At 41.9% G+C, this 12,806-nt stretch overlaps 1 protein-coding gene across 2 annotated transcripts in view; it reads left to right on the top strand.

Annotated features, from left to right (window-relative positions):
- The window catches only part of EFCAB6 (EF-hand calcium binding domain 6), a 198,912-nt gene that overhangs the window by 82,375 nt on the left and 103,731 nt on the right, over positions 1–12,806 (top strand). For both annotated transcript variants that reach the window (XM_068278177.1, XM_068278176.1), the window contains exon 9: positions 6,327–6,475. In XM_068278177.1, coding sequence (XP_068134278.1) covers positions 6,327–6,475 — 149 coding nt within the window. The remainder of the gene's footprint in view (positions 1–6,326; positions 6,476–12,806) is intronic.

The following is a 12,806-nucleotide window of genomic DNA, read 5'->3' as shown; positions in this document are numbered from 1 at the left end:
TCTCTGGGCAGGCCCGGATTTACCTCACAGGAGCCTATAGGAACAGATCTCCTGGCACCCTAGACTCCGCCCTCCATGAACCTACAAACCCCCACCACAAGTGTGCTGGTTGGCCCAGCTGTCACTTCTCCCTTACCCATTATAGGTAGCTGTGCACCCCTTAGTATTATGCAGCCATAAGTACCCTCAATATTCAGTAGCTAGAGGTGCCCCCAAGTATTAGGTAGCTAGAGGTGACCCTGCCTGAAAAGAGATCTCATTGGAATGCTGTGAGCAGGGTGAGTAACCTCTCATTTACACTCTCATCAGGACTCTGCACAGGATGAGGGAGGTGCTCGGGAAGGGCAGTGAGCCGCCTTTCCATCATCACATCAGGCACCTGTAGGCACGTGCCTACAGAGCCTTATGGTAAATCCAGTAATGCAAAGTGGGGTAACCCCTTGAGGGACAAATGTAATGGTTCTGAGGGCCAGATTTGGGAAAGGGTGTGAACTTTGGGGGGCTCCATCAAAATGTTTCTGGGGGCCCCGTAATGAATAGTTCTGCCCCTATATACAAGCAATGTCTGTGGGATGCAGTGAGACTCAGCTCGGCTTCTCCACGTCATGCAAGCACATTTATTTTATTTTCTCGTTTTTGGTTGCCGAACCCTCAAGTAGCACAGAGATATGAAAAAGGTCAAATCTGCATGATGATTGCTGATAACTGCTGTGCTATCCCCCTCTCAGGCCCGGAACCCACTACAAATCGCCAGTGCAATCGCTAGCGTTTTTAATCAGTGTTTTGTAAGCGATTTCATGAGCGTTTTCCGGTGATTTTGGTAGTGATTTTAAAAAGTGTAAGCTCTTTGCCAGCGATTGGGTTAGCGATTTGCGATTAGCGATTTTAATTCTGATTGGTCCTTTCAATTCATTCTTTTTTTTACAGATTGCTGTAATTTAAAATCGCACACAAATCGCTATGTGTAGCGATTCATGAGCAATCTGCCAACGCTTATATACTTTACATTGAAGCACAAACGCTCCCAAAATGCTGCATGTCCTGCGATTGCCATTTTGCTAATCCCAATCGCTACTGTGGAATTTGTTACGTTTATTTACATTGGCAGAGCGTTTAGGGAAATCGCTAGTGATTTAAAGCGATCCCTAAACGCTCAAAAAATCAATCTAGTGGGTTCCAGGCCTAAGACGGTGAATGGTTATGTTTCCTTTATCTGTCGCTCTATGTCCGATAGGCTCAAAGTGGCCAGACGATTATCAGTTTTCCTGTTGGATTCCCAAGCAGATTCAGTCACTCTGATTGAACCTGCCAGAAATCTATTGTCTTAAAGTGGAACTGAAGTGAGAGTGATATGGAGGCTGCCATATTTCTCTCCTTTTAAACAATACCAGTTGCCTGGCTGTCCTGCTGATCTATTTGGCTATAAAAGTGTCTGAATCACACCAGAAACAAGCATGCAGCTAATCTTGTCAGATCTGACAATAATGTCAGAAACACTTGATCTGCTGCACTCTTGTTCAGGGGATATAGCTAAAAGTATTGGAGGTAGAGGATCAGCAGGATAGCCAGGCAGCTGACATTGCTTAAGGCTACTGACACACCAGGACGTTGCGTTTAGGGGACGTTATAGGGCACATAACGTGCCCCTAACGCAAAGCCTGGTGCTCTCTGCTTTGGACGTCAGAGTGAGCCGCGTTGTGCAGCTCACTCTGGCGTCCGTGATGCGCACTCTTTGACGCATGCAGCATCACGTGGTCCCGCCCGGCCAATCGTCGCACAGAGCGACCGCTCCAGGAAGTAAACACTGCACGTCACTGAGTGCAGTGAATATTAATTAGCCATGTGCCCAGCCGCTCTCCCCTCCTCCCCAACATTACTGCGCATGTGCAAACAGTCTAACGCGGCTTAGCCGCTTAGAACGCACAGCATGCAGCACTTGTGGGCAGTGTGAACAGCCCACTTGTGTTACATTGCTGTGCGTTGGGGGAGCGTTACAGGCTGCACTAACGTGCGCCTGTAACGTCCCTGTGTGCAAGAAGCCTAAAAGGAAATAAATATGGCAGCCTCCACATCTCTCTCACTTCAGTTGCCCTTTAGAACGGAACCTGAACCAAGTAAAATTATTTAAAATAAACACGATGTACCTGCAAATTAATATTACATACTCGCCGTCAGTTCCTCTCAGAAGCTCACCATATTCTTCTAACAATGATTCCTCCCAGTTCTGACAAGCTTTTGACAGAACTGAAATATATCAGTTGCTGTCAGTTATATATCAGCTGCTGTCAGTCATAATTGAAATGACAACTGATGAGCAAGGTAATGTCCATGTTTCCCTATGGCTCAAGTGGGCGATATTACAGTTTAACAGTGTGTTGACCAGGCTGTTATGGGGTAATGGCCATTTGCAAAATAGAGGAAGGAGATTTCCATTGATCACAGTAGACAAACAGGAAGCAGGAGAGGCAGAAGAGATTGAAGAGTAGACTACAGGAGAGGTAAGTATGACATGTGTGTGTTTATTTTGACTTGTAATTTTGTTTGTTGACGACTTTGACGATCCTTGTGGTTCAATCGACTTTTAATAGATTTCTTGCTGAAATATATGGAATATCAATGTGCAGTGTGTGGTGGGAATCGATCCCTCTCTGAGCAGATTCTGGTTGCAAAGAGATCGATCATTTTTCCACCTCTGGGGGCAATCTGTACACTAACCTAAAGGATTATTAGGAACACCTGTTCAATTTCTCATTAATGCAATTATCTAATCAACTAATCACATGGCAGTTGCGTCCATGCATTTAGGGGTGTGGTCCTGGTCAAGACAATCTCCTGAATTCCAAACTGAATGTCAGAATGAGAAAGAAAGCTTATTTAAGGAATTTGGAGCATGGCATGGTTGTTGGTGCCAGATGGGCGGGTCTGAGTATTTCACAATCTGCTCAGTTACTGGGATTTTCACGCACAATCATTTCTAGGGTTTACAAAGAATGGTGTGAAAAGGGAAAAACATCCAGAGTCCTGTGGGCGAAAATGCCTTGTTGATGCTAGAGGTCAGAGGAGAATGGGCCGACTGATTCAAGCTGATAGAAGAGAAACGTTGACAGAAATAACCACTCGTTACAACCGAGGTATGCAGCAAAGCATTTGTGAAGCCACAACACGCACAACCTTGAGGCGGATGGGCTACAACAGCAGAAGACCCCACCGGGTACCACTCATCTCCACTACAAATGGGAAAAAGAGGCTACAATTTGCACAAGCTCACCAAAATTGGACAGCTGAACACTGGAAAAATGTTGCCTGGTCTGATGAGTGTCAATAGAGTCAGAATTTGGCATAAACAGAATGAGAACATGGATCCATCATGCCTTGTTACCACTGTGCAGGCTGATGGTGGTGGTGTAATGGTGTAGGGGATGCTTTCTTGGCACACTTTAGGCCCCTTAGTGCCAATTGGGCATCGTTTAAATTCCACGGGCTACCTGAGCATTGTTTCTGACCATGTCCATCGCTTCATGACCACCATGTACCCATCCTCTGATGGCTACTTCCAGCAGGATAATGCACCATGTCACAAAGCTTGAATCATTTCAAATTGGTTTCTTGAACATGACAATGAGTTCACTGTACTAAAATAGCCCCCAAAGTCACCAGATCTCAACCCAATAGAGGATCTTTGGGATGTGATGGAACGGGAGCTTCGTGCCCTGGATGTGCATCCCACAAATCTACGTCATATCAATATGGGCCGACATTTCTAAATAATGCTTTCAGCACCTTGTTGAATCAATGCCACATAGAATTAAGGCAGTTCTGAAGGCGAAAGGGGGTCAAACACTGTATTAGTATGGTGTTCCTAATAATACTTTAGGTGAGTGTATATGGCTAGCTTTAGCTGTGCTAGATAATACAAATTGCTGGAAAACTTTTACTAGGCGTTTCATGAAGATAAAACTAATTGGAGACAGCCGTTACCCCCTAGAACGGCGTCCGCTAACTTCAGAGATAAAGCTTTATTGACACAGTGTCTTTGCACGTGTTTCATTGGACTCGCCGCTTTGTCAGGGCATATACAGCAAGAATAATGATAAAAATAATGATATCTTTAAAAAGTCCTGTTTTGACAATCGTTATTGTAGCATAGAGTGATACATATAATCAAATGACTCCCTTTTATCCATACGTATAATTATGTGTTATCCAACTGAGGGACACAAACATGTATGATGTGCATCTCAAGCAGGCATAGGGGCGTATTCACTATTGCACAGACAGCGCGCATAAATATTAACAGGTGTTACCTATGTTACATAATGCACATTAACGCTAATTATGTAACGTGCGTTAAAGAGGAACTCCAGTGAAAATAATGTAATAAAAAGTGCTTAATTTTTACAATAATTATGTATAAATGATTTAGTCAGTGCCCATTGTAAAATCTTTCCTCTCCCTGATTTACATTCTGACATTTATCTCATGGTGACATTTTACTGCTGGAAGGTGATGTCAGTGGAAGGAAATGCTGCTTGCTTTTTTGGCAGTTGGAAACAGCCGTAAACAACTATTTCCCACAATGCAATGAGGTTCACTGACAGGAAACTGTCAGGATCATGGTCCTGACATCACACTGTGGGAGGGGTTTCACCACAATATCAGCCATACAGACCCCCCTGATGATCTATTTGAGAAAAGGAAAACATTTCTCATGGGAAAGGGGATATCAGCTACTGGTTGGGATGAAGTTCAATTCTTGGTTACGATTTCTCTTTAAACATACAGCAAATGCATTGTAAGTGTGACCTGTGTTACTGGAAGGGCTGTGGAGTTGGAGCAATTTTGGGTACTGTTAGAATTTAAGTATGATATGCTTGAATTCGGAGGCTTTTAAAAGGACTTGCTCAGCATGCGATTTCATCAGCGGTGGAATCCAGGCGATTCTACACCGCAATAGTGGAAACGAGCCCTAAAGAGTATTTCCAGAAACACTGGAGAACATTGTGCTTCTGACTCCCCAAGGCTGTAGACAGACTTCTAGGCCTTGTGGAATAAACATTGAGTGTTTTCATATTTCCTAAAGGTAAACAATAGCCAAGTACATTAACCACTTCACAACTGAGGGGATTTACCCCTTGAACACCAGAGCAATTTTCACCTTTCAGCGCTCCTTCCATTCAATCGTCTATAACTTTATTATTACTTATCGCAATGAAATGAACTATATCTTGTTTTTTTCGCCACCAATTAGGCTTTCTTTAGGTGGGACATTATGCCAAGAATTATTTTATTCTAAATGTGTTTTAATGGGAAAATAGGAAAAAATGTGGGAAAAAAGTATTTTTCAGTTTTCAACCATTATAGTTTTTAAATAATGCATGCTACTGTAATTAAAACCCATTAAATGTATTTGCCCATTTGTCCCGGTTATAAAACCGTTTAAATTATGTCCCTATCACAATGTTTGGCGCCAATATTTTATTTGGAAATAAAGGTGCATTTTTTTCAGTTTTGCATCCATCCCTAATTACAAGCCCGTAGTTTATAAAGTAACAGCGTTATACCCTCTTGACATAAATATTTAAAAAGTTCAGTCCCTAAGGTAACTATTTATGTTTTTTTTTTTATTGTATTTTTTTTTTTAATTACAAAAAAAAAAAAAAATTGGGGAGTGTGGAAGGTAATGAGTTAATTTATTGTGCAAAACTAATGTATTGTATATGTAAATGCTTTAGGGTGTAGTTTTACTATTTGGCCACAAGATGGCCACAGTGAGTTTGTTTTCATGCGACCTGTAAGCGTCCGGAACTCAATTGAGTCACAATATATCAATACAAAAAACGTTTTATTTAACCCCACTTAGTGCAACGCGTTTCGCAGGTGTGGTCCTGCTTCATCAGGCAAACAGGAGTATAACTAAATGGGTCTAGATGCAGAAGTGAGCGGTTTTAGACGGTTTTTAAACATTTTTATTCTACTCTGGCGCCTCTGTACACCAAGCCTTGCTGAAATCTCTAAATATATTCAGGGTACATTTCTCTCTGTTTTCCTGCTGTCCTGTGCAAGATAAGATAAGATTACTGAAGATAGCCAATAAGATAGCCAATAAATCATCCTGATTCAAAACTTTTTATAAAAAACAAAATCACTCCACATTCCCTGTTACCTCGGCGGAGATATGAGGAATGTCATTATTTCAGCTGGGGCGAGTGAACGTTTGTCCGCCTCTACAACATTCAGAGCAATTTTTTTTTTTTTTTTTATAAAAAAAGAAACAGATTTTTATGAGACTTTCATGCAAAAAGGGCGTTTCATGTCTCCCGTTACAGGTCTGCTCGGCGTACCCGGACCTTGTGAAGGCGTTCGCATCCTTTGACGTGGATCAGACGGGACGCGTCTCGCTGGATGCCTTAAAGTCAGTCATTAATAACTTCATCTTCCCGCTACCGGAGCCGACGTTCCGCGAGTTAATGAGCAGGTAAGACCCTTGATGCCGCCTCCGGCGTGCGTTACCGCGCCACCGAAGATTGATTTGTCCCCGCCGCCATTCCGTACACTCTGTCCCCACTTTACTCAGCTTAAAGCGGACCTGAACTCTGAACTTCCTCTCTGCTCTGTAAGCTACGCAACAGCATAATAACCTTTAGGCTGGTTTCACAGTGGGACTTTAAAGTCCCATGTTAGAGCAGCCAGTAACGCAGCCTAACTCACAGCACTGTAACATCAATGTGCCCACGTTGCCTTACATAGTAACGCAACACGTTAAAAACAAAGTGCTGCATGCTGTAAGTTATACTGGGCTAAGCAGCGTTAGACTGTTTGCACATGCTCAGTAATGTTGGAGGAGGAGGTCTCCCCTCCTCCTCAGCAGCCAGCCACATGGCTAATTAATATTCACTGCACTGCAGAGACTCATGGTGGGACTGTAGTGTTGTCCGGATCATGAACGAATGGTTCATTTGATCCGGATCTTTTTTGTGAGTCGAATCATCCGGATCATCACAATGAAAGATTCGGTTCACAGTGGATGTCTGTCTGTAAGAAACAGGAACATACAGAATGTACAGTGCAGGGAAAGTCCTGTCCTGATAATCATTTCACCCCCAGACTGCTTCCCTAGTAAACTGATTCAAATGATTCGGTTCAAAGATCCAGATCTTTTCAATGATCCGATTCAAATGATCCAAATCCTTAAAAAGATCCGGACTTCCTATCACTATCCTGGAGCGGCTGCTTTGAGAGCTGCATAACGTAGCTCAATCTGACGTCCAACTTCAACACCACCATACGTTGTGTTAGGTGCACGTTATGCGACCATAACATCCCCTAAAACGCAACGTCTTGGTGTGTAAGTAGCCTTACAGAAAAGCATTTCCTTGTTACAGCTAATACAAATCCTACAATAAATCTGCAGCGTGCAGTGATGATCGAAATCAGCAAAATTACGAATTCGCTAAATTTCGTGTCAATTTTCGCAATTACGCCTATGCATCATTACGATTTGCAAACTAAATTGATTTCGTAGTCATTTGTAATTTCGCATAAAAATTAGTGTCATTTTCGCGAAATTTCGCATAATTTTGTGCCGACTTTGGAAGTTAATAGCAAAGTCCCCATACATGCTACGGACTCCAAAATGGCTACCTATGTTAAAGGGAATCGTGGGTACAAAATCATTTTCCAAAAAGACCGTATAGTTTTTGAGAAAATCGATTTAAAAAATGTGTGAAATTATGAAATACTACTATTACATACGAAATCAATTACAATTTCTCTGAAATTTTGCATTGCGATGCGAAAATGCGAATTTCGATGTGAAATTTCGGCCCATCACTGGCAGCATGTCTACTTCCTGCTTTCATGGAAGCAGACATACTGTTAACATCCTGTGTTTACAAATTAGCTGCTCTGCCGTGGCCGCCAGCTGACACAGCTGAGCTGAGGGATCAAATGACAGCTAGTGCTTTGTCACAGATGAGGGGGAGTAAGGCCTGGTGCACACCAAAACCCGGTAGCAGATCCACAAAACGATAGCGGTTTTTGAAAAGCTTTTTCTTATTTTTCTGCAGCGTTTCAGCTAGCGTTTTGCGGTTTTGTGAAGCGGTTTTGGTGTAGTAGATTTCATATATTGTTACAGTAAAGCGGTTACTGAACAGCTTCTGTAACAAAAACGCCTGGCAAACCGCTCTGAACTGGCGTTTTTCAGAGCGGTTTGCGTTTTTCCTATACTTTACATTGGAGGCAGAAACGCCTCCGCAATCCAAAAATGCCTCAGCCCGGGAGTATGCGTTTCTGCAAAACGCCTCCCGCTCTGGTGTGCACCAGCCCATTGAAATACATTACCCAAGCGGATCCGCACCCGCAAGCGGCTGTAAAAACGCGAGAAATCCCGCTCGGTGTGCACCAGCCATAAGACAGGCTAAACTCTCTAAATACATACAGGGTACATTTCTCTCTGATTTCCTTTTGTCCTGTGCAAGAGTTCAGGTCCACTTTCAAGGACAACTGTAGTGAGAAGAATATGGAGGCCGCCATATTTATTTCCTTTTAAACAATACCAGTTGCCTGACTGCCCTGCTGATCTATTTGGCTGCAGTTGTGTCTGAATAACACCAGAAACAAGCATGCAGGTAATCTAGCCAGATCTGACAATAATGTCAGAAACACCTAATCTGCTGCATGCTTGTTCAGGGTCTATGGCTAGAAGTATTAGAGGCAGAGGATCAGCAGGACAGCCAGGCAACTGGTATTACTTAAAAGAAATAAACATGGCAGCCTCCATATCGCTCTTGCTTCAGTTGTCCTTTAAAGCAAGCAGAGGAACTGTAGTGAAAATAAATAAAACTGCTTAGTTTTTACAATGTTACCTTATACATTATTGTCCATCTCTCTGATTTACATTCTAAAATGTATAACAGTCCTGTCAGGTGATCTCTGCAGAATGTTTGTCATTGAGAGTTCTAAAGCCAGTTGAAAACATCTGGTCTCCCGGAATGCTCGGGTGGGGGTTTTCACTGGGAGGGCGTGGTTACATACCAATATACAGCAATATATAGATATAGGAAGGGTTTCTGATGCTAAAACCAGGAAAATTACCATAAAAGTGGGTATTCTGAATAAGGTACTGCATTTTGCTATATGTCACTACAGGGCCTCTTTAATGTGACAATATTGAGTCTGCTTTGTTATAAGGCGAGTCATATCTGCCACGCATATACCCGCCTGTATAGGGCCTAGGAATAGAAAAAAAAAAGTCCTATTTCTTAAATTCTGATTTATTTTGCTTGCATTTTGCAATAAATTTGCATCCAAGCTGAAATAATTAGCATATAAGTGCAGAATAATTTTGTGCTCACAACCCTGAGTCGCCCGCCGATGATCACCCCTTGGGTGACATTGCTGGGCAGGTCAATACAGACGTGCCAGGTGTGTAGCTGACCATGCATTCTGTTGCTATGCAGGGGGCGGAGGGATGACGGATTGACGTGTGTGTGTCGTCATGCGGGAACGGCGTGAACAATGAAGTTGGCTGTCGGTCGAGTGAGTTGATCGCTCGTAGGGGTTGGGTTGCTGCTGTAACCACACTTGATTATTGGCAGTGCTGCTTGAGAATTTTTGCCAAAGTAATGTTCCCTTTGCTATTTTCAATAAGATGCATTTTGGTACTTTTCCGTTAGCCGGGTGCATCCACTAGTTGGCGATAAAACTCCACCAGAATTACATCTTTCAATACTATCCATGGCAGCCTGGAGGGGGAATAGTAATTAACGCCACCTAGTGGATGCGCCCGGGTAATGGAAAAGTACCGAAATTTTTTGTGAAAAAATTTCTTACATTTTCGCTTTTTTACATTTGTCGCGAAAACGCGCAAATCGATAATTTTTATCGCGAAAACAATATTTTTACTGGAGCAATCAACGCACAAAACACAAAAAAACTGTATTTTCATGCAAAAAATGTGAAAACTTTTTTTCGCAAAAATTTCCGCTTGAAAATCGAAATTAACATAATTTGTGCAGAAATGAATGCGAAATATATATTAGCATTTTCGCTCATTACTCATTATCGGCGGAGGCAATCGTTATTGGCTGTCTCAGCCGACTTTAGTCAAGCCTGTGTGAGGCTTAAAGGGGAACTGAAGAGAGAGGTATATGGAGGCTGTCATGTTTATTTCCTTTTAATCAATACCAGTTGCCTGGCAGCCCTGCTGGTCTATTTCTCTGCAGTAGTATCTGATTAAAACCAGAAACAAGCATGCAGCTAGTCTAGTCAGATCAGACTTATAAGTCTGAACCACTGAAACACCTGATCTGCTGCATGCTTGTTCAGGGGCTATGGCTAATAGTATTAGAGGCAGAGGATCAGCAGGGCTGCCAGGAAACTGGTATTGTCTAAAAGGAAATAAACATGACAGCCTCCATATACCTCTCTCTTCAGTTCCCCTTTAAAGTGAAATTTAGGTGACAACAAAGTGAAATGTTAAACAATTGTATCTATCCTCCTCTTCTCCTAAAAATGGCTTTTTCGATATCCCGCCGTTTTATGCTATGTTTAAAAACTTTAAAAAAGTAGATTTATTGTTTTGTCTCAGCTCAATGTAACAGTATTTCTCTTTGTCTCAGAGTGCTCAAATATATGTACTATGGACCTTTTTTATCGATCCTCTACTGACATAGAAGGAGGTTTCCTAGAGCAAAGTATTTTAAGGCTGTGTAATTCCTTATCAGTAGTCCCACTGGGTCCTGACTGAAGAAAAACTGTCAGTTGTATAGCTGAATATTAACTCTTTCAGACAGAGAAAGAAGAAAAGCATCATAGCTGGGTAATTTCAGCACGTCACGTCATTTAAAGAGATTCTGAAGCCTAAAAAAAATACCTCTTTTTACTAGGCAGTACTGTTCAGCAATAAGACCATAGCTGAAACGCGGAATTCCCACAGCAGAACGATCAATTAATACCCCCAATGAAATATTCCCCTTGAAAACCAATAGGTGAATTTTGATTGGCTTTTGTAGGCTCCACCCACTTTTCTGAATATTAATCACAGTCACCCAGTGACCAACTACTGTATGCAAAGTTTGTAAACCCTGCCATTAACAGTGTAAGAATGGCTGCAATTTACATTTTCCCAGTGAAATTTGTCTCCGCCCACTAATGACCCAACATTGCCCATGTATGTATTTGGCTGGTGTTGGCTGCGCCCACTTTTTCTAACCCTAACTCACAATGACTCAATTACTCAATGACCAAGTTTGTGAGCTTTGCAGTCTTTGGCATCAATAATTGGCATTGAAATGAAATAAATCTGATTGGCTGTTTGTGGCTCCACCCCCTTTTCTGAATTTTAACCCCAGTCACCCAATGACCAACTTTACCAGGTTTGAGGCTTGTGCCATTAACAGTGCAAGGATGGCAGCAATTAAATATTAAAAATGAAATATCCTTGAAAATTAACAGGTGAGGTGAATGTTGATTGACTGTTGTAGGCTCCAGCCACTTTTCTGAATATTAATTCCAGTCACCAAATATGAGAACCCTGCCATTAACAGTGTAAGAATGGCTGCAGTTTACATTTTCCAGTGAAATTTGTATTTGTCTCCACCCACTTTTTGGTTACGGGGATACAAAGTATCCTATATGCTATTCCTGGTAATGTGCTATGTGAGTGCCAAATTTCATTAAAATCCGTTCAAACATCCGAACTTTCGCATTTATAATATTAGTGAGATTGACAATCTATCACGCACCATTCAATTTTCATTAACATTGATTACAAAAATCCAACACACCTGATCGTCTTTTATCGAATAAAAACAGGAAATCCGATTGGATTTCTTGCTTGGATAAAAGAAAAGCTTTTGATTTTTCGGGAAACCTGATCTTTTTTATTGAATTGCTGTAAAATCAGATCATTTTATTGTATAGTGTGTACACAGAATAGAGACACCGATAGCCCAATATAGTGTAGTATGTACAGGTATGTGGATATAAGTATCTATTTATTTATACTCACAAACATGGGTTACCATCCAGGTAACCACTATATCAGCAGGTGAGGAGATTAGACCTGTCCCCACTCAGGATAAGTCGCTCTCTGTAGATATTAAATAAGGAGCAACACCCCTCCACCGGAAGCAGGAAATTTGGGCGCATGAGGCAGGTAGACAAAAAGGGTGCCGCCATTCACTCCCATAATAAATATCGTTTAATGGGCGCCCAACAGGAAAAAAGGACGCTGGAGAAAAATAACGTTTTAAAAGCGGCGCCCGGAGACTTTTAATGTTTTATAACTGCTTCTCATGATTACCCATTATTTAATGATTTATAATTTTTTAAACATTATTTTTAAACGAAAAACAGTACAATACTTTTTTTAAAACATTACTTTTAAACGAAAAACCGTACAAATTTTTTTTTTTAAAAAACATTTTTAAACGAAAAACCGCACCATATTTTTTTTAAAACCTTATTAATGCTTATCACAGGGGGGTCTTAGGTTTAGGCATCACAAGGAGAGTCTTAGGTTTAGGCACCAACAGGGGGGTCTTAGGTTTAGGCACCAACAGGGGGGTCTTAGGTTTAGGCACCAACAGGGGGGTCTTAGGTTTAGGCACCAACTGGGGGGTCTTAGGTTTAGGCACCAACAGGGGGGTCTTAGGTTTAGGCACCAACAGAGGGGTCTTAGGTTTAGGCACCAACAGGGGGGTCTTAGGTTTAGGCACCAACAGAGGGGTCTTAGGTTTAGGCACCAACAGGGGGGTCTTAGGTTTAGGCACCAACAGGGGGGTCTTAGGTTTAGGCACCAACAG

The sequence above is a fragment of the Hyperolius riggenbachi genome, chromosome 3 (genome assembly GCF_040937935.1).
Source record: "Hyperolius riggenbachi isolate aHypRig1 chromosome 3, aHypRig1.pri, whole genome shotgun sequence".
Lineage (NCBI taxonomy): Eukaryota > Metazoa > Chordata > Amphibia > Anura > Hyperoliidae > Hyperolius > Hyperolius riggenbachi.
The sequence above is the reverse complement of the archived record's forward strand: the minus strand, read 5'-3'. Positions and strand labels throughout refer to the sequence as shown.